The sequence below is a fragment of the Falco biarmicus genome (assembly GCF_023638135.1).
Source record: "Falco biarmicus isolate bFalBia1 chromosome 22 unlocalized genomic scaffold, bFalBia1.pri SUPER_22_unloc_4, whole genome shotgun sequence".
Taxonomy (NCBI): Eukaryota; Metazoa; Chordata; class Aves; order Falconiformes; family Falconidae; genus Falco; species Falco biarmicus.
In genome coordinates, this window is record NW_026611670.1 from 8,725 (window position 1) to 27,993 (window position 19,269).

General features: G+C 66.3%; 2 protein-coding genes across 2 annotated transcripts; one reads left to right on the forward strand and one right to left on the reverse strand.

Annotated features, from left to right (window-relative positions):
• The first annotated feature begins 648 nt into the window (after positions 1-648).
• Positions 649-4,824, forward strand: MRPS24 (mitochondrial ribosomal protein S24). The gene is made up of 4 exons (XM_056326014.1): positions 649-720; positions 2,200-2,265; positions 3,673-3,784; positions 4,496-4,824. The coding sequence occupies exons 1-4, from the start codon at positions 688-690 to the stop codon at positions 4,777-4,779; spliced, it is 495 nt and encodes a 164-aa protein (XP_056181989.1). The 5' UTR covers positions 649-687; the 3' UTR covers positions 4,780-4,824.
• Positions 4,825-7,747: 2,923 nt separating this feature from the next.
• Positions 7,748-18,486, reverse strand: MXD1 (MAX dimerization protein 1). The gene is made up of 6 exons (XM_056326016.1): positions 18,362-18,486; positions 18,168-18,264; positions 13,597-13,626; positions 11,205-11,319; positions 10,297-10,456; positions 7,748-10,210 (listed from the first exon to the last, which is right to left on the reverse strand). Exons 1-6 carry the CDS (start codon positions 18,432-18,434, stop codon positions 10,023-10,025), a joined length of 663 nt encoding a protein of 220 aa, XP_056181991.1. The 5' UTR covers positions 18,435-18,486; the 3' UTR covers positions 7,748-10,022.
• Positions 18,487-19,269: the final 783 nt, after the last annotated feature.

Consider the following 19,269-nt stretch of genomic DNA (forward strand, 5'->3'; position numbering starts at 1 on the left):
GGGTTTTGCACGGGGCGCTGCACGGGCGCGTTACACGGGCGCGTTGCACGGGGGCGTTGCACGGGGGTTTTGCACGGGGGCGCTGCACGGGCGCGTTGCACGGGCGCGTTACACGGGCGCATTGCACGGGGGCGTTGCACGGGGGTTTTGCACGGGGGTTTTGCACGGGCGCGTTGCACGGGGCCGCCCCTCACCTGGCTGTCGGAGTCCCCTCGATGTCCCCGAGCGCCAGCGCCACCCGCCCGCAGACGGGGCAGCACCGGGGGGCGGGGGGCAGGGGGCGGCCCCCCCCCCGCGCTGCGCCCGCACCTCGGCACCCAGCGCCCACCAGCACCCACCAGCGCTCACCAGTGCCATCCCAGCGCCCACCCAGTGCCATCCCAGTGCCATCCCAGCACCCACCAGCGCTCACCAGCGCCATCCCAGTGCTCACCAGTTCCATCCCAGTGCCCACTAGTTCCATCCCAGTGCCCACCAGTGCCATCCCAGTGCTCACCAGTTCCATCCCAGTTCCCCCCCGCACACCCCAGTGCCCCCCAGTTCCCCCAGCGCCGCTAGTGCCCCCAGGGCTCCCAGTCCCCCCATCCCCCAGCGCCCGCAGCTCCCAGCCCCCCCAGCCCCGCCCCCTCCCCCTCCCCTCCCCCCGCGCCCTCCCGCCGCCAGGGGCCGCCCCTCCCCCCCGCCAAGATGGCGGCGATCGCGGCCGCCCGAGCGCTGCGGGTGAGGCCGGGCCGGGCCGGGGGACCCCGGGGGCGGGGGCGGGGACACGGGGGTCTGCGGGCCTGGGCGTGCGGGCTGGGGGGGGCACCGGGTGTAGGGACACCGGGCGTGGGGGCACTGGGGACTCTGGGTGTGGGGACACTGGGTGGTGGGGGGCACTGGGGGCACTGGGGGCACTGGGGACACTGGGTATGGGGGGCACTGGGGGCACTGGGGGCACTGGGGACACTGGGTAATGGGGGGCACTGGGTATGGGGGGCACTGGGGGCACTGGGGACACTGGGGACACTGGGTATGGGGGGCACTGGGGACACTGGGTGTGGGGACACTGGGTGTGGGGGGCACTGGGGGCACTGGGGGCACTGGGGACACTGGGTATGGGGGGCACTGGGTATGGGGGGCACTGGGGGCACTGGGGACACTGGGGACACTGGGTATGGGGGGCACTGGGGACACTGGGTGTGGGGACACTGGGTGTGGGGGGCACTGGGGGCACTGGGGGCACTGGGGACACTGGGTATGGGGGGCACTGGGTATGGGGGGCACTGGGGGCACTGGGGACACTGGGGACACTGGGTATGGGGGGCACTGGGGACACTGGGTCTGGGGACACTGGGTCCGGGGGACACTGGGTATAGGGGGCACGGGGGACACTGGGTGTGGGGGGCACTGGGTATAGGGGGACACAGGGTATGGGGGGCACTGGGGACACTGGGTCTGGGGACACTGGGTCCGGGGGGCACTGGGTATAGGGGGACACTGGGTCTGGGGGGGCACTGGGGACACTGGGTGTGGGGACACTGGGGACACTGGGTGTGGGGGACACTGGGTATGGGGAGCACTGGGTATGGGGGGCACTGGGGACACTGGGTCTGGGGACACTGGGTCCGGGGGGCACTGGGTCTGGGGGGCACTGGGGACACTGGGTGTGGGGACACTGGGTGTGGGGGACACTGGGTATAGGGGGCACTGGGGACACTGGGTGTGGGGAGCACTGGGTATAAGGGGACACAGGGTCTGGGGGGCACTGGGGACACTGGGTCTGGGGACACTGGGTCCGGGGGGCACTGGGTATAGGGGGACACTGGGTCTGGGGGGCACTGGGGACACTGGGTGTGGGGACACTGGGGACACTGGGTGTGGGGGACACTGGGTATGGGGAGCACTGGGTATGGGGGGCACTGGGGACACTGGGTGTGGGGGACACTGGGTATAGGGGGACACTGAGGACACTGGGTATGGGGACACTGCGTACAGGGGACACCGGGCATGGGGGGCACTGGCGACACTGGGTATGGGGACATCGGGTGGGGGGGGCACTGGGGATGTGGGTACAGGGGACACCATGCCTGGGGGGGGGCTTCGCCAGTGGCAGCTCCACTGCAGGGGGGCACAGGGCAGGGGGCACCCTGGGGACACTGGCTGCTGGGGGGCGCAGGGGACCCCCTGACGCTGCCCCTCGCCCCGTCACCCTGGCAGGCGGTGCCCCTCCCCCACCCCGGCCCCGCTGGCCGGAACCTCCACACCTCCCCCGCCTGCCTCAAGGTGAGCCAGGGGGCTGCCCCAGCGCCCCCAAACCCCCCCCCCCCCCCCGACACCCCCTCCCCCCCTCTGACATCCCCTCCCCCCAGACACCCCCTCCCACCCCTGACACCCCCTCCCCCACTCTGACACCCCCTCCCACCCCTGACACCCCCTCCCCTCCTCTGACACCCTCTCCCACCCCTGACACCCCCTCCCCCCCTCTGACACCCCCTCCCACCCCTGACACCCCCTCGTACCCCTGACACCCCCTCCCCCCTCTGACACCCCCTCCCCCCCCGACACCCCCTCCCGCCTCTGACACCCCCTCCCACCCCTGACACCCCCTCCCCTCCTCTGACACCCCCTCCCCCCCTGACACCCCCTCCCCCACTCTGACACCCCCTCCCACCCCTGACACCCCCTCCCCTCCTCTGACACCCTCTCCCACCCCTGACACCCCCCTCCCCCCCTCTGACACCCCCTCCCCCCTCTGACACCCCCTCCCCCCTCTGACACCTGCCTCCCACCCCTGACACCCCCTCCCCTCCTCTGACACCCCCTCCCTCCCCAACCCCTCCCCCCTCTGACACCCCTCCCCACCTCTGACCACCTCTGACACCCCCTCCCCCCCTCTGACACCCCCTCCCCCCCTCTGACACCCCCTCCCTCCCCAACCCCTCCCCCCTCTGACACCCCTCCCCCCCTCTGACCACCTCTGATGCCCCCTCCCCCCCTCTGACACCCCCTCCCCCCCTCTGACACCCCCTCCCTCCCCAACCCCTCCCCCCTCTGACACCCCTCCCCCCCTCTGACCACCTCTGATGTCCCCTCCCCCCCTCTGACACCCCCCTCCCCCCCTGACACCCCCTCCCTCCCCAACCCTCCCCCCTCTGACACCCCTCCCCCCTTCTGACCACCTCTGATGCCCCCTCCCCCCCTCTGACACCCCCTCCCCCCCTCTGACACCCCCTCCTTCCCCAACCCCTCCCCCCTCTGACACCCCTCCCCACCTCTGACCACCTCTGATGCCCCCTCCCACCCTCTGACACCCCCTCCCCCCCTCTGACACCCCCTCCCTCCCCAACCCCTCCCCCCTCTGATGCCCCCTCCCACCCTCTGACACCCCCTCCCCCCCTCTGACACCCCCTCCCTCCCCAACCCCTCCCCCCCCTGACACCCCTCCCCACCTCTGACCACCTCTGATGCCCCCTCCCCCCCTCTGACACCCCCTCCCCCCCTCTGACACCCCTCCCCACCTCTGACCACCTCTGATGCCCCCTCCCACCCTCTGGCACCCCCTCCCCCCCTCTGACACCCCCTCCCTCCCCAACCCCTCCCCCCTCTGACACCCCTCCCCACCTCTGACCACCTCTGATGCCCCCTCCCACCCTCTGACCCCCCCCCCCCCGCGACGCCCCCTCCCCACAGACGCGGGCAGCACGGGTGCGCGTGGGCAAAGGGGACAAGCTGGTGACCTACGAGCAGGCGCACCCGCCCCACTACATCGCCCACTGCAAGGGCTGGCTGTCCCTGCACACCGGTGGGTCACCCCACACCCCCGGGGGTGGGGGTGGGGACGTGTGGGGCGTGAGGGTGGCGTGAGGATGGGCTGTGGGGTGTTGCGGGACGGGGGCGTGTGGGGCACACGGGTCTTGTGGGGACAGGGACCTGTGGGGCATGTGGGGTGTGGGGACAGGGACCTGTGGGGCACAGGTGTTGTGGGGATGGGGACATGTGGGGCACATGGGCGTCGCAGGCACAGGGCACACGGGGCTGGTGGCACATGGGGCAGGAGGGCGCCGTGGGGCACGTGGGCATCGTGGGGCCGGGGATGTGGGGCACACGGGTGTCACAGGGACAGGGCACATGGGGACAGGGCACAATGGGGCATGAGGGCATTGGGGGGTGCCCGGTGTGGGGATGTGGGGCGCACGGGTGTCACAGGGACGGGGCACATGGGGCACAAGGGCGTTGGGGGGCGCCCGGTGTGGGGATGTGGGGCACACGGGTGTCACAGGGATGGGGCACATGGGGCACGAGGGCATTGGGGGCGCCCGGTGTGGGGATGTGGGGCACACGGGTGTCACAGGGACGGGGCACATGGGGCACGAGGGCATTGGGGGCGCCCGGTGTGGGGATGTGGGGCACACGGGTGTCACAGGGACGGGGCACATGGGGCACGAGGGGGCCATGGGGCAGCGGGGGGCTGCGGTGGGGCTGGCGTCCCCATCACGTGCGGCTGTGCCGGCAGGGAACGTGGCGGGCGAGGCGGGCGCGGCGGAGCGGACGCTGGAGGACGCCTTCCTGCGCCGCTTCCTCTACGGCACCTTCCCGGGCATGCTGGCGGACGCGGTGGTGCTGAAGCGCCGCGCCAACCTGCTGGTGATCTGCGCGCTGCTGCTGCGGACGCTGCCCCCATCCAAGCTGCACTTCCTGGGGGGCTACACCGAGACCCTCCTCGCCCACTTCTACAAATGCCCCGTGCGCCTGGAGCTGCAGACGGTGCCCGCCAGGGTGCCCTACAAGTACCTCTAGCGTAATAAATAGAATCTGGTATAATAAAGTGGGGCGCTGCGCCCACCCCTTGCCTGTGGGGCTTGTGGGGCTGGGGGTGGACGGTGGGGGGGTGCGGCCCCGTGGACACCGTGACGGGGGGGCCCGGCCCGTGCACCCCAGGCGTGCTTGGTCCCACCGTGCCCGTGTGCCCCACCAGGCCCCGTCCCCACGGGTTCCTCGTGCCCCACGCGGTCCTCGTGCCCCACTAGGTCCTCTCCCCCCATGGCCCTTGTGCCCCAGCAGGCCCTGTCCCCGTGGTGTCCTTGTGCCCCACATAGCGCTTGGACCCCCCATGGCCCTTGTGCCCCATGGGGCCCATCCCCCCACGGCCGTTGTGCCCCACATGGCCCTTGTGCCCCGCAGGGTCCTGTCCATGGCTCTTGTGCCCCATGGGGCCCGTCCTCCCACGGCCCTGTCCCCATGTGGCCCTTGTGCCTCGCATGGCCCTGACGCCGTGGTGCCCCTGTGTCCCACGGGACTCCAGCCCTGGGGTCCCAAGCGCCCTACATGTGGTTGTCCCCACAATGCCCATGTGCCCCACATGGCCCTGTCCCTGTGGTGCCTCTGCCCCCTCCCTGTGGCATTCAGGTGCCCCACATGGCCCCATCCCCAGATGCCCACGTGCCCCACACATCCCTGTCCCCACAGTGCCCACGGGCCTTGTCCCTACGATGCCCGTGTCCCTCAGGCATCCCTGTGCCCACCCAATTTGTCCCTGTCCTCATGGTGCCAGCGCACCCCACGTGGCCCTGTCCCCACAGCACTCTTGTGCCCCGCACAGCCCCGTCCCCACAGCACCTGTGCGACCCACATGTCCCTGTGATGCCCACATGCCCCACGGGGCCCTGTCCCCACAGCGCCCAGCGGCTTGTCCCCACCATCCTCTTGCGCCCCACACATCCTGTCCCTGCCAGTCTGGTGTCTGAGAAAACCAGTTTAAATACGAGAGCAGTCGGGGAGGGGCAGGAGGGCTCAGCCCTGCCTGGGGGCCGTGGCCTTGTCCTTGAAGTGGGGGTTGCTGAGGGCCAGCCCCCCACCCTGCCCCATGCCGGCCACTGTGCCCCCCGCCGTGTCCCCCAGCGGTACCCGCAGGCTGGGTCCTGTGGGGACAGTGCCAGGCTGCCATCGTCTCTCCCCAGGAGACTGGAGGGTGCAGGATGGGGGATGGGGGGTGCGGGATACGGAGGGATGAGGGATGGCAGGTGCGTGCCTCAGCTGCCAGACGCTGGCTGCTGGGAGGGGGATGCAGCGGGAAGGATGCGGGATGCGGGATGCTGCCTGGTGTCGGCGGGCACAGCGGGATGCGCTGCCCGCAGGGTGCGGGGTGCGGGGCAGCTGCGGGGGTGCTGGTGGGGGCACGGGCCGAGGCTGCCTGCAACCCCCCGGTGCCACAGAGGAGCTGCAGCTGCACCCGGGCTGGTCCTAAGGGGATGGATTGTGGGGGCCGATCCCTGGGCACAGGCCCCTCCTGCGCCCCTTGCCAGGCGCTGAGCCACCGCAGCACCAGGGGCAGGACGGGCCCCCCCCCCCCCCCAACACGGGCGCAGCAACACCCCCAAACCCAGAGCTCAACCTGCCCGGGGACCCTCAGCCGTGGGGCAAAACCCCCCCACGGGGCGGCTGGGGGGGCCCGGACCCCTCCGGACACAACGAGGTGTCTGCGCCGCTGGGCTCTGCCTTCCCGGGGGTCCCGGATCCCCCCCTCCGAGCGACGTCCCCGGGAGCCTCCCGCTCGCTTCCCGAGGCCGCGGCTGGCACACGCTTCCCTTTCATAATGAAATAATTTATTTTCTAACAGTGGGACAAGACAGCGGCACCCACGGACCCGGCCGAGGGCCTCGACAACGCGGACGTGCCAAACGGCTGTAAAAAGCACCACGGGCTGGGCCTGGCACGGGATTCGGGATAACGACGTATTTACAGCGGGAACCGGAGGGCTGGGAACAGAACCGGGATTCTCCCACCTGCCCCTGCCTGGCTCTCGGCTGCCCAAGGTGAAGCTGATGCTGGAGCGGGTTGGCTTCTTGGGAAGCAAAAAGAAGAAACGAGAGGGACCAAAAAAGATGGAAAAGTGCAAAGGAAGCACGTCAAAAAGGCAAAATCCCAACACTCGGCTGGCTCTGGTGCGGCGGCGCCGGGTGAATTAACGGGATGAAATGAACCTCGTGGCTTGGGCAGAGCGAGGACGTGGTGCTTCCCAGGGAGCAGGCGCGGAGCTGGGCTGCAGCAGCTTTTCTCCGGGAACGGGGCAGCATCCAGACCCGGGACCCGCTGCCAACGGGGCCAGGCGATGCCCAAAGCTCCGGCTGCACCGTGGGGCACGGGAGCAACGCGCCGGGGTGACCATCGGCTCCGGAGGGGTTTGGGCAGCTCCCTGTTCCCAGCAGCGCCCCGTTCTCTGCCAGCAGGTGGGTCCCGTCTCAGGGAGACAGGGATGGAGGTTCAGGATCTGCCTTCCGCAAGGAAAAAGAAAAAAAAAAAAACCAGCCCAAAACTGCGCGGTTTGGCCTCGCGCCCGTCTGTGCAACGATCCGTCGTAAACGCGGGGTGCGCGAGCGGCTCCTCCCGCCCCCTTTTTTAAAATCACAATCTACAAAAATGTCCTTCCTGCAGCTTATTTCTTAGGAATGCTGGTGGATCAGTGAATTCCAGGAAAAGGCTGGCACAGCCACCGGGCGCCTGGCGAGACCGAAAGGTGCCGCAGACGGTCCCGGCCGCTCCCCGGGAATCAGCCGCTGGGTTTCCAGCCCCATTCCAGGTTAGTGCATCGTTTCGGAGGGTTCCCGTTTCTCTTCGTCCTCAGGCTGGAGAGGAGCACATCCCAACAGTGCAAAGGTCCGGTAATTATTACTTTGGGACAGAAAAAAAATAAAGGGGTGGGTGGGCAACCCCCCCCCACGGCGTTTCACCAGCAGAAGGTGGTGGGTAACTCAAAAAGGCACGAGACTGAAAAAAGTAATAATTTATGCCGAGTGGAAACCTTAAACCTCGGTTTATCTAAGTAATAACCCAAACCCAACCGGTTTCTACCTCCCATCCAACCGCGACGGCGCGTCCTGATCCCGCCGTCGCCCTTCCCTGCTCACAGGCAGCAAGATCCGCGGCGCAGCTGGGATTCCCAAGCTGGTTTCTGGGAGAGGGTGCGGGAGGCCTTGAGGTGATGTTCCCCCTTTTTTTCCCCCCTCTGTACTTTTCCTCTTCTTGCCTTTTTTTTCCCCCCCCCTTCTTTTTGAAAGCGTGGGGGTTTGAGCTCCTGCGCCGAAGGCTGGCTGCTGCGCCTGGGGCGTACGGATGCTGAAGGTATCCAAACCACGGGTCAGTGCAAATCTGTCGGATGTTGGAAAATTCCAGCTGCTTAAAAAAAACCCAAACAAACAGTAAATATCCCTTGTCGTTTTGATTTTTTCTCTTAAAACCAGCACGGGCTAAAAAAGCCGAGACTGTGAAGGCTGCACTAGCGCCATCTCCCATCCTCTCGCTTCTCAAAGGCTTCAAACCATCCAAAAATAGATTTAGGATTTAATAAAAAAAGAGGAAAAAAAAAAAAAAAAAAAAAAAGAGTTGAGTTTTATAGCGTTCATTCGCTTGCACTTTGTGGAGCATCTCGGTGGCTTTCGGTGTTCCTTGGTGGGATCTGCGCAGAGCGCGGGACGCCCGGGTTTGTCTCCTGCCGCTCGGAAAAGCCCTCGGAGCACGAAGTGGCTCCTCGCCGGGTGCCGACAGGGATCGAGCGAGAGGTGGGAAAGACCTTTGACTGGCTTAAGGGGAAAAGAAACCTCTCCGTTAGCAGACCTCGATGTATCAAAGTTTCCAGAACATCTATAAAAGCAGAAAGTCGTAAGAACGTTATCTTCAGTCCATAGAAAAACAAATAAATACTATTTATAGCTCGGTGTTTGCCGTACATCTCCGTGTGCTCCCTGGTCGGGACCCCCACCCTCGGGTTGGGGGGAAGGGCTCTGGCCCTTCCTTGGCGTGTTCGGGTTCGTCTCCCTCAGGTGGCGGCCGAAGTCCCCCGCGAGCCCGGTGCGTGCCCAGGGGGGGCTCAAGGTCCGTGGCGTCCCCTCGGGCGCCGCCAGCTGCCCCCCGCTCCCCCTCGCCGCCGGGTTATTGCTAAACTGCTGAATTGCTAAACGATGGATTCGAGGGGGGCCGGGCATCGCTTCTGTAAAACAGATGAGGCATCATCTTTGTGTTTTGTGCTAAAGGGATGGAGATAATCTTTGTTCATCTCTCCGAGGTAGAAATAAATTGTCCCCGAGACAAGAAGCGTGGAAAGGAAATTCCAGGAGCGCTCGCCTGGAGCAGGGACGCAGCCGCCATGCGGGAGCTGGGACGGTGCACGGGACACGGGATGGGGGCAGGGACCGTTTCGGATTTAGGTAGGACAGAAAACTTCCCAGACGGAAGGCGTCCGACCCGAGGCTCTGCCAGAGGGGTGGCGATGCCAGCCCAGCCCCAGAGCATTCCCAAGCAGCGTCCTCGACGTCAGCCGTGCTCTGGCCATGGGAAGGTGGCAGAGCCAGGCTGGGCGTATGCCGCTGCGCTGCCGCCTGGGCTATTCGGAGTTGGGTTATTTGGAGTTGGTGGAGACGTGTCCCAAGACACGCTGCCGCTGAAGCGCTCCGCCTGCCGACGGCCAACTCGCCTCTGCTCTCCCCCGGATCTACACCGCGCCAGAAGCCGGCTCTGCCCTCACATCCTCACCCAACAACTCCGCCTCGGGGCCCTGCCACCCGCTAACGGTGCACAGCGTCGCGGGGAAAACGTGGAGTAGATCTGGGAACACGGGGCGGTAACAGCCTGGACTTGGGGGTCGCCGTCACTGCTGCGACGTTCTCGGGTGCTTCAAATTGTGGCTGGAATGTAACGGTCTGGCGGAGAGGGGTTCTGGGTGGGAGGAGGCCAGCGGAGATGAGCAGAGGCGAGCGGAGGCTAACAGAGGCCAGTGGAGGCCAGCGGAGACAAATGGAGGCCAGTGGAGGCCAGCAGAGGCCAGTGGAGGCAAGTGGAGGCCAGCGGAGGCGGCGAGCCCCGGGAAGCAGCTGGCTACCTGCCGCCCTGCGCCGTGTTTCGGGACGTCGGCAAAGCTCAGCTTCGTTTCGGTCGGCGGTGCAGGAAGATTTTTTACGCGCAGGAGAACATCGGGACGGGCTGGTGTGCTACCGGAGGAGATCCAGAAGGGAAACAGTGACGGGCGGAACGGCTACGGGAGCTGCATCTTATAAACCCGGGGAAGGCTTGTGACTGCTCTGCGGCTTCAGCCTCCTCACGCTGGCGCTGGAATAGCCCTCGTCGCTGCAGACGCTCTGCAGGCTGCCTCTCTCGTCCGAGTCGCTTGGGCTGCTGCTGCTCCAGTCGAGCTCCGCGGGCAGGTCATCTGTGCTCTCCACGTCCACGTCTATCTCCTCTGCAAGAGGCAGGGTCAGCGTTACGCCGCCGCCGGCCAGCCCCCTCCCCCACCGGCCCCGCTCCATCCCGAGCGCGTGGTCTCACCTCTATCCGAGTCGGAGCGCTCCGAAGAAACGGTGGATCCGATGCTGTCCATCCTCACCCTCTCTATCCCCAGCATCTCCAGCTGCCTTTTCAGGTGCCGCTGCTCCCGCTGCAGCTGGTCTATTTGGTGCACGGCTTTCCTGTCGTAGTCTTCCAGCTTCTGCGGAGCAGAGGGCCGGCGCTGAGACCCCCAGCACCAGCCGCACGGCAAACATTGCCCTCCCTACCCAACGCGCCCAACACCAGCTACCGGGGGGTCCCGGCTCCCACATCGACCGCACGAGTCGTGGACGCAATTTTTATCGTCCCTCCAGCCAACAGACCCCGGAGCAGGGCGCAGCGCCTGGGGTAGGAGCAGGATGGAACTGGCCCAGGGTGGCTGGAGAAGGCACGTGAGGGATGCTCCCCCTCGATGGTTTGTGTGACGGCCACGCTGGAGCCGCCCCCCCCCCCCATTTACGTATTTGCAGACTTTCTGATAACTAAAGAGCCGAACGCAGCCTGATGCCAGCGCTCTCCCGCTCATCTCCTGGCCCATGGAGCTCAAAATGCACCCAGCGAGGTGGGTCGAAGGCTGAAGGGCACAAACCAAAGTACGGACTAGTCTAGAAGGGAAAGAAACCAGCAGCCGCGCTCCCGTCCTGCCACCAGCTGCGTCCCTAAATCCTCTGGACATGGCGGCAGCGCAGGGCGCCAGGTGGGAATCGGGCTGTGGAGCACAAGGAGAATCGCACCAACTGGGGGAAGGGCGACACTGACCCCCCGCAGCACCACCCCCCACCCCTGTTTCCAACCCAACGCCCTGACCCGGCCGTGAGCATCATCCCGTCCAAGGATGCGGGCACCCCGGCAGCCCCATGGGGACCCCCCCCAGGTTACGGCACCGCCGCGGCGGGCGCGGGGCTCACCTTGATGTGCAGTTTCGCTCTGGTTAGCAGGCTCAGGGTGGTGTGCCGGCTGGCCTCGGGCCCCAGCGGGACCAGCCCCTTCAGCTTCTCCAGACAGAGCCGCAGGTGGGCACGCCTGTGGGGAGACGGGGGGTGCTGAGCGCTCGGGTACCCGCTGCCCGTGTCACCCCCTGCGCGGGGGTACGGGGGCAGGTGGCACCACGTGCCTTCCCACCCTCCGGCGGCTTCCGTACACCGGGGGAAAACTGCAGCTGGACAAAAGGATGTTTCTGAAAAACCGGGTCCAGCTCCAGCCAACCCCACCAACCGAATCCTGCCGGTGCCTTTCGGGGTGCCGGCTGGCGGGGGGCTGCCAAAGACCTGGAATTTCGGGGTGAGGGTATCCCCTTTGGTCTTTCTCCTGCCAAAAAGCCTCGCCGCAGGAATGCCGTTCAGTCACCGCCGACGGCTGAAGCCATCTGGGCCGATACCACACGGCAAAGGCGGCGGCGTGTCCCTTGGGAGCGCTTCCCTTCCCTGTTTTTAGTAGGAACGAGCCGGTTTGGGATCCATCGCCTGGGCACACACAGAACCGGCTCCCCGAGGGAACGCCGGTGCTGAGCAGCACCACGCTCCTGGCCGGCGGCGCGCTGGGGGTCCCCACACCCGGGGTCTCCACACCCGACACCGGATTTTGGCTGCGTTAACACACAGGCTGATGCTTCACCGCCTGCGCACCCCCGCCAAGGGAAACGCCGTCACCCCAGGGAAGTGCCTTTATCCGCCAGCAGCCGAGACGCTCCCAGCACCGCTGGGTCCCCTCCACCGGCACTCCCGCCCCGGGATGTAGGTCACATTCTCGGGCATCGGTTGCAACACCCGCCTTTGAAATTCCCGACGGGCACAGGCAGCTGCGAAGTGGGATTTTGCAAGCACCCGCCTGTGCCGTGCGGGGTGCACGGGGGGAACGGGCACGTGCCTCCAGCACGGCCCTCCCAAAGCACCACGCAAACAAGCGCGGGGTCTTTGCTTTTTGGGTAAATCCCAAACGGGCTCCAAGAGGAGTTTGGCAAATATTATTTTCCTGAGCAGGGGGAGGAAGCGCTGCTGGGAGCGGTGCAGACCCGTCCCACCGTGCTGCGCTGGCTTCCAAGCGATGGGTTGCGAGATCTCCGGACAAGGAGCCAGCCCCGCCGAATCCTCGGCTACTTCTGCTAAAAAAACCCAACTGAACCTTGTCACGCTGGCTGTTCACACCAGAAAAAACAATGGAAAAAGCCAGCCCGCTCCGGGTGGTGGGGTGTGGGGGGGAGCGCCCAGCCACTTTCTGGATTGCACAACGTCCGAGCGGGGCTCTCCACGTCAAAGTGGGGGTGCAGCGTGGATAAAAGCACCTTTCTGCCACACTTCACCCAGCTGAACTGCTGCCACACCTAAAAAAAACCCAGAAATCCCACTGGCTCATAACAACAGAAGAAAAAAAAACCGTCAGAGGACTCATTGCAAAGGACCTTCCCAGGCTCCGCCAGCCATCCTGCCCCGCACCCAGCCCCGCGGCTCCTCCTGCCAGAAGCCGGAAAAATTTGGTCCAGGCCAAGACTGACCAGCTCGCCCGCCCCAGGGCAGGACTGAGGCATCTCCAGGGAGAAGCGAGGGGCGAAGGGGGGTGGAGGCTCCGTCCTCCACCCTGCACCGGAGGGGCGGAAAAGACAGAGCATTTACCGCAGGCGCTTGTGCAATGCCGCCGACACATTTCGACACGGCTCTGGTCTAAACCAAGAGGCACGCAAGGTGAGCCCAAAGTAACCAAATGTTGATTTTCTCAGTCTTTTCAAAAGAGGAATAAACCTCTCTGGCCTTTTCTAACCTGTGTCGCTCGGGACACGGGCAGTTCTGCCCCTTAAAGACACAAAGCGACGGGGCTCACGCCCCTGCATGGTACGGCAGGTCGGAGCGGCGTCCGAGCACGCCACGGGAGCAGCCTGCTGAGGGCACGAAGCTGTTGTTCCGCCGGACGACACGGCTCTGCCACAAGTAATCCCAGAGACGTGGAGGTGCAGCTCATGGCCCTACGCTCCGCTGGGGATTGCCCTGGGAGTGGGGAGGGGGCTGGGAATACCCCCTAGCGAGCCAGGAGGTGGGATGGTGGGAGCCATGCTGCTCCGGGGCTCCCCAGCGAGCCGGGAGCTGGCAAAGGAGAGAAATATTCCCACCTCCTCGTCGCACAGCTGCTCCGGCAGCCCAGGAAAGGGAACGCTTCAAACCTGAGCAGCATCGGGTACCTCCTCAGTGTCCACGTTATCCAGACATCCCATCCCTTCCCTGCCGGCCCCACCTCAGCATCCCCTCGGCTCCCAGCCCCGGGAAAGCAGCGATCCACCCCGGCGCGGCTCCGTGAGCCTCCAGCGCTCACCTGTTCTTCTCCATCTCATTGTGCGTCGACCTGGAAAAACCCAAAAGAACAAGTTACTAACTCCTCCATCTCACTAATCAGGATTAACACACGGGCTTTAGCAAACATTCCCCGGAAAAGCTGCTAATCCCAAGGGCTTTCAGAGCCACGCGGTGCCCCGGCAGCGGTGAAAACAGCGGGAGGGATGCAGACAGCTCGGCGCACCGGAGGAATTGCCAGAGAAATGGCAATAAAAGGGCCAGTAAAACTGTAAGATGGGGTTTGAACGCGGCGAGGCTCAAGAGTTAGAGCCGGGACCGGGACCGAGCAGCTGCCTCAGTGCCACGATGCAAGTCGGTGCGCGGGACGGGCTGGGGAGGCTCCTGGTGCAGAAGGGGAAGGGCAGCCCGGCGCGGGCAGGGGGCACCGGGAGGGAAGCTGCCCCATCCCAGCACAAACCTGCAACAGCCTCGGCCGCACAGAGAGCGGGTTTTGGGCAGCGCGGGCGCACAGGGGGTTTAACGCGTTTTTTAAGACTTCTTGCACAAGAAAGGCAGAGAGAGCAAGAGCAGCATCTGCAATTCCCGGCACGTGGGGCGAGGAGATGGAGCCCATCGGTGCCACCTCGGGGAAAGCTGGTGGCTCTGTGACGCCCGCACAGCGTCCGAGCCATCGCGCCCCGTGCCGGGAGCCCAGGCCAGCTCGGAAGACACCGGCCACACGTGACGGTGACCGGGAGCTCCCAGCGCCTCGACGGCTCCTGGGCAGCTGCACGGATGCTCCTGCCCGGCCACTCGTCTGCCTGGCAGCTCGCCCCGTTCTGAGAGACGAGGTGCAAGGGGGAGATCCCCCGCGCCCAACAACCAACGGGAGATGCCAAATACCACGCCAGAGCCCAGGAGGGCGTTCCATCCCCCCACAAATTCCCCTGAAGCTCCTCATTTTGACAAAGCTCCGAGAAGGCAGAAAACACGAGCTACTACTAATTTTCTCTCCGTCAAACCTCAGGACAGCTACACGAGGCCACGCTGCCGGCGTCACCGGGACTGACGCTCAGGGAAGAGCCGCTTCCCTGCCCACGCTCTCCCTACAGCTCCAGAGGCCACCTACTCCGATTCAGGAAAGACGTCGTTATGTGCCTGAAAACTTAAAAGACGTGAAAAACACACCGGGTTTTCACACAGGATGCCAACCTGGAAGCCCGCGCTGGCTCTGGGAGCGCTGCTTTGCCCCAGGCCCTGATGGCAGAGGGAAAAGGAGGGATGCCACCGGCGCACCGGCCAGAGACACTCGCCGTGGTGGTCTTTGCTTCACCAGCAGCGTTTCGTGGTGGATCACCGTGGGGGAAGCATCGCTGCCCTCCTGCCTTTCTAATGGGACTCATCCCAGCCGCGCTCCTTCGGTTCCCGACGGCATTCCGTCCCAGCCGAGATGCTCCCCGGGAATGGCGAGCTCTCCCGAGCACAGCAGCGCCAAACAGCCGGGGAGGACTCGGGTCTCGGCTCCCGCGGGATGATCCCTCCATTAAACTTTTCGGCTAAAAGTCCCGTGCGTCACACCGAGCCCTCCGCCCCCGCGAGGCGCTGGGCTGCAGTGGGCCCGAGCTCCTCCGCGGTCGCAGATAAACCCAACGCTTCTCGAGCATCCACAGGGATGAAGGCTCCCATCACCACTATGTGTTTATCAAAACCAGTTCGCTCCCTCTTGTGCCTTTGCCTCAGAATCCTTCTTAGCACGGGGGCTGCTTTGTTTGTTTGTATCTATAACACTAATATTGATAAAAAGGCTCCTTAGCTGATGGATTTTATTTTTGGGTGAAAGGGGACAGGGGATCAGAGGGGGCCCAAGGGCACCGCAGCCTCACCCCGGGTGGGCAGCCCACCTCGCTGCGGGCCCCCAGAGCCGCTGGTGGCGCCTCCCCCCACCTGAACCCTCGCCATCAGCCCAGCGCTTCAGCTGAGCACCAGCACCGCCTGCGAGACGCCGCCGTTTCTCCTGCAAACCACAGCAGGCGCCGGGTAACGCACGCGCTGCAGCTGCCCCTTGTCTTTTTAATACAACACGGACCCTCGTCCTGCTGTTACCATTCGCCTTTGGCAAAGGACGAGCCCCACATCCTCGGAAAGGAAATTTGAAGCGGTGTGCAAGGTGCGACCCACCAATTCCCTTGGAGCCTGTTTGAGACGAGACGGAGGGACCTCACCTGCCTCCTGCTCCGCTAACGGGAGCCTGCTGGCCCCGGCACCCCGCACGGGGAGCGAGACGGGAACGCCCCGTGAACCAGCGAGACACCAGGAATCAGGGTGGGAACAGAACCGGCAGGGCGTTCCGGGCGGTATCTGCTGCGAGGGCAGCTGTCGCTGCGTCACGCTGACGAGTTTGCTCCCAACCAGAAAAACGTGACATATCTGGTGACATCGCCATGTCGCTCCTCCCTGGGCAAACAGCCCAAAGCAGGGCAGCCAGGCGGGAAGCGCTCGGCCACCCTGACGTGTCGGGGGGAACATGCTCAGGCTTCGCTCTGCCCGACGCGGTGGCTCTCGGAGCCGTTTCCGGGGGCTGGGCACGCACGTCCCGGTGCAGGGGCGGCACTCCGGAGCCTGCCCTCCGGAAAGCCAGCCGGTACCGGCACCTCAGCGAGGACACAAGTAATTTTTAACATCATTAAAGCGACTGAACAAACCACGACGGCCACTGGAAAGGAAGAAGAAGTCAGCACGGCGACTCAGGTTCGCAGTGGCTCCGAGGTGGCTGTTCCCGTTGTACAAACCAGGAGAGCGAGCAAATAAAATGAGACACGAGAGCGTTAAGCAATTAATCCACGGCTCTGGGAGGTGTAATTAAATACTCCCTAAAACCCACACAAACCCCAGGCTGGTGGGACTCGCTCCTGCAGAACAACGTAACTGCTCAGAGCCAACTTCAGCTCGGACTAAAGGGATTTCCAGATTCCGGGGAACCAGTTAGCATCAGCAGGGAATAACCCGAGTTGAGGCTCTGGATGGATTTTGGGGATGATAATGAAGAAATTTCCTTTTTTCAAAGGAAAGCAGCAGTAGGTGACTTAATCTAAGCGTTGAACAACCCCCCCGCGCTCGGCCAAAAGCGTATTAGAAGAATCTCGCGTTCCTTAGGGAGAATCCCGGCAGACTGAGAGCAGTTTCACTTCCCGAGCCTTGGCTGCGCGTGCCCGAAACGAAAAGTCCAACTTCCACGTTCCCCCCGGCAACGCCCCCGCCGTGCCCGCAGGCCGCACGCCTCGGGCCTGGGGCAGGAGGATTCCCCCCACGCCTCGCCGGGATGTTCCGGTGGGATCCCGGCCCGGCGGGTGTGCGTCAGTCTGAATTGGGGGTGGGGGGTGCCGACAGGAGCCTCTTGGTGGGGGTGTGAGGAGGAAGGGGGGGGGGGCTGTGGGGCTGGAGCCTGAGCCCTCCCCGTGACAGCGGGGTCCCCCCCAGCCCCGCCAGGTGCCCGGTGACAGTGGGGTCCCCCAGCCCAGCCACATGCCCCATGATGGTGGGACTGTAATGGACTTGGCCACCTGGTGACAGCAGGACCTCGCTGTACCCCAGGCACCCGGTGACAGCGGGGTCCCCTGGCCCGGCCACACGCCCTGTGACAGCAGGAGCGCACCAGGCTCTGTCACCTGGTGACAGGAGGGTTCCCCAGCCCAGCCAGGTGCTCCGTGACAGCAGGACCTCACCGGGCTCGGCAACCTGGTGACAGCGGGACCCCACCGTGCCCCTGGCACCCGGTGACAGGAGTGTCCCCCGGCCCAGCCACATGCCTGGTGACAGCAGGACCTCACCGTGACCCTGGCACCCGGTGCCAGGAGGGTCCCCCAGCCCAGCCACACGCCCTGCGACAGCAGGACCTCACCGTGCCCCTGGCACCTGCTGACAGTGGGGTCCCTCCCAGCCTGGCCACACACCCGCTGACAGTGGGACCGTGCCAGGCTCAGTCACCCAGTCACAGGAGGGTCCCTCAGCCCAGCCAGGTGCCCTGTGACGCTGGGACCTCACCGGGCTCAGCCACCCAGTGACGGCGGGGTCGCCCCCAACCCGGCCACATGCCCAGTGACAGTGGGACCTCACTGGGCTCGGCCACCCAGTGACAGGCGGGTCCCCCCCAGCCCGACCAGGTGTGCCATGACAGTGGGACCTCACAGTGCCCTGGCACCCGGTGACAGCAGGGTCCCTCAGCCTGGCCCCACGCCCTGTGACAGTGGGACCTCACCGGGCTCAGCCACCCGGTGACAGTGGGACCTCACCGTGCCCCCGCACCCGGTGACAGCGGGGTCCGCCCCAGCCTGGCCACACGCCCGGTGGCAGCGAGACCTCACCGTCCTCCACCTCCTGGTGACACCTCAGCTGGGCCACCTGCCCGGTGATGACGAGCCTGGTGCCAGTCGTCCCCCCCCCCGCCAGGTGGACCCGGCGACATCTCCCTCCGCCAGGCGGGCACGGTGACAGCCCCCCCCATGCCAGGCGGGCCCCGGGCAGCCCGGAGCCCCCTCCCGCCCAGCCCGGGGCGTGGGGGCCAGGCCCAAGCTCCGTTACCGTCCCCCCCCCCCCGCCGGTGCCGGCCGTTACCTGCTGCCGCCGCCGCCCCTCCTGGCCTTGGCGCGGCGCCGCAGGGCGCCCCCGGCCCGCCCGCCGGGCAGCAGCGAGGCGTACCCGTGCTCGGCTTCTGCGGAAACACAACAGCGGGGCGGCCGTCAGCGCCGGGCCCGGGGCGGGGGGCGGCCCCGGGCCGGGGGGGGGGGAGGGCGGGGGACAGGCGGTACCTCGCTCCCGCCGCTCCAGGTACTCGGCCGCCTCCAGCAGCAGCTGGATGCTGAGGCCGCCGCAAGCCGCCATGGCGCGCCGGGCCGGGCCGGGCCGGGCCGGGAACGGCGGCGTGGGTCCGCCTCCGGCCGCTCCGCCAGGCCCCTGCCACCCCGCCCCCCGCCGCCTCTCATTGGGCGTCGCCCCCCCACCGCCGCCGCTCATTGGAGGAAGGCGGTAGGAGGCCCAGCCCAACACGCGGCGGAGGGTGGAGGCCGTGCTGGAGACCACGCCCCCCGCGCGGCGCTATTGGCTGAGAGCGCCACGCTCTCCTGCGGTTAGCCCAGCCACGCCCCCGCCCCGGCCCCGAGCGCCCGCCCCGCCGCGCCCCTCGCCCTGACTCACTTCCTGCCCGGGCAGCCAATGGCGGGGCGGGGAGTGCAAAGGGGGCGGGGCGCCGGCTCCAGCTGGCAACGTGAGCCGGGCGGGGCGGGGGGACGGGGACCCCCCGGGGCTGAGACATCCCCCCCGGGCACCCCCCACTCCGGGGCAGAGACCCCCCCGAGCACCCTCCGCCAGGCTGGGACCCCCTGGATACCCCTCGCCGGGACAAGGACCCCCACCCTGGAATAAGGACTGCCACCACAGGGCAGAGACACCCCCCCCGGGGCAGAGACACCCCCCCGGGCACTCCCACTCCGGGCTGAAACCCCCACCCCAGGGCAGAGACCCCCCCCCGCAGGCTGGGACCCCCCCACTCCAGGGCAGAGACCCCTTGGGCACCGCCCCCCAGTCAGGGCAGGGAGCACCTGGGGAATGGGGGGGCCCTAAGACCGGGCCCCCTCGCCTCAGGAATCACTCAGGGCCCCCCTCAAGCAAGGCCCACCCCCTCAGCAGGACCCAGACCCCCCTACCAGGGTAAACAAGG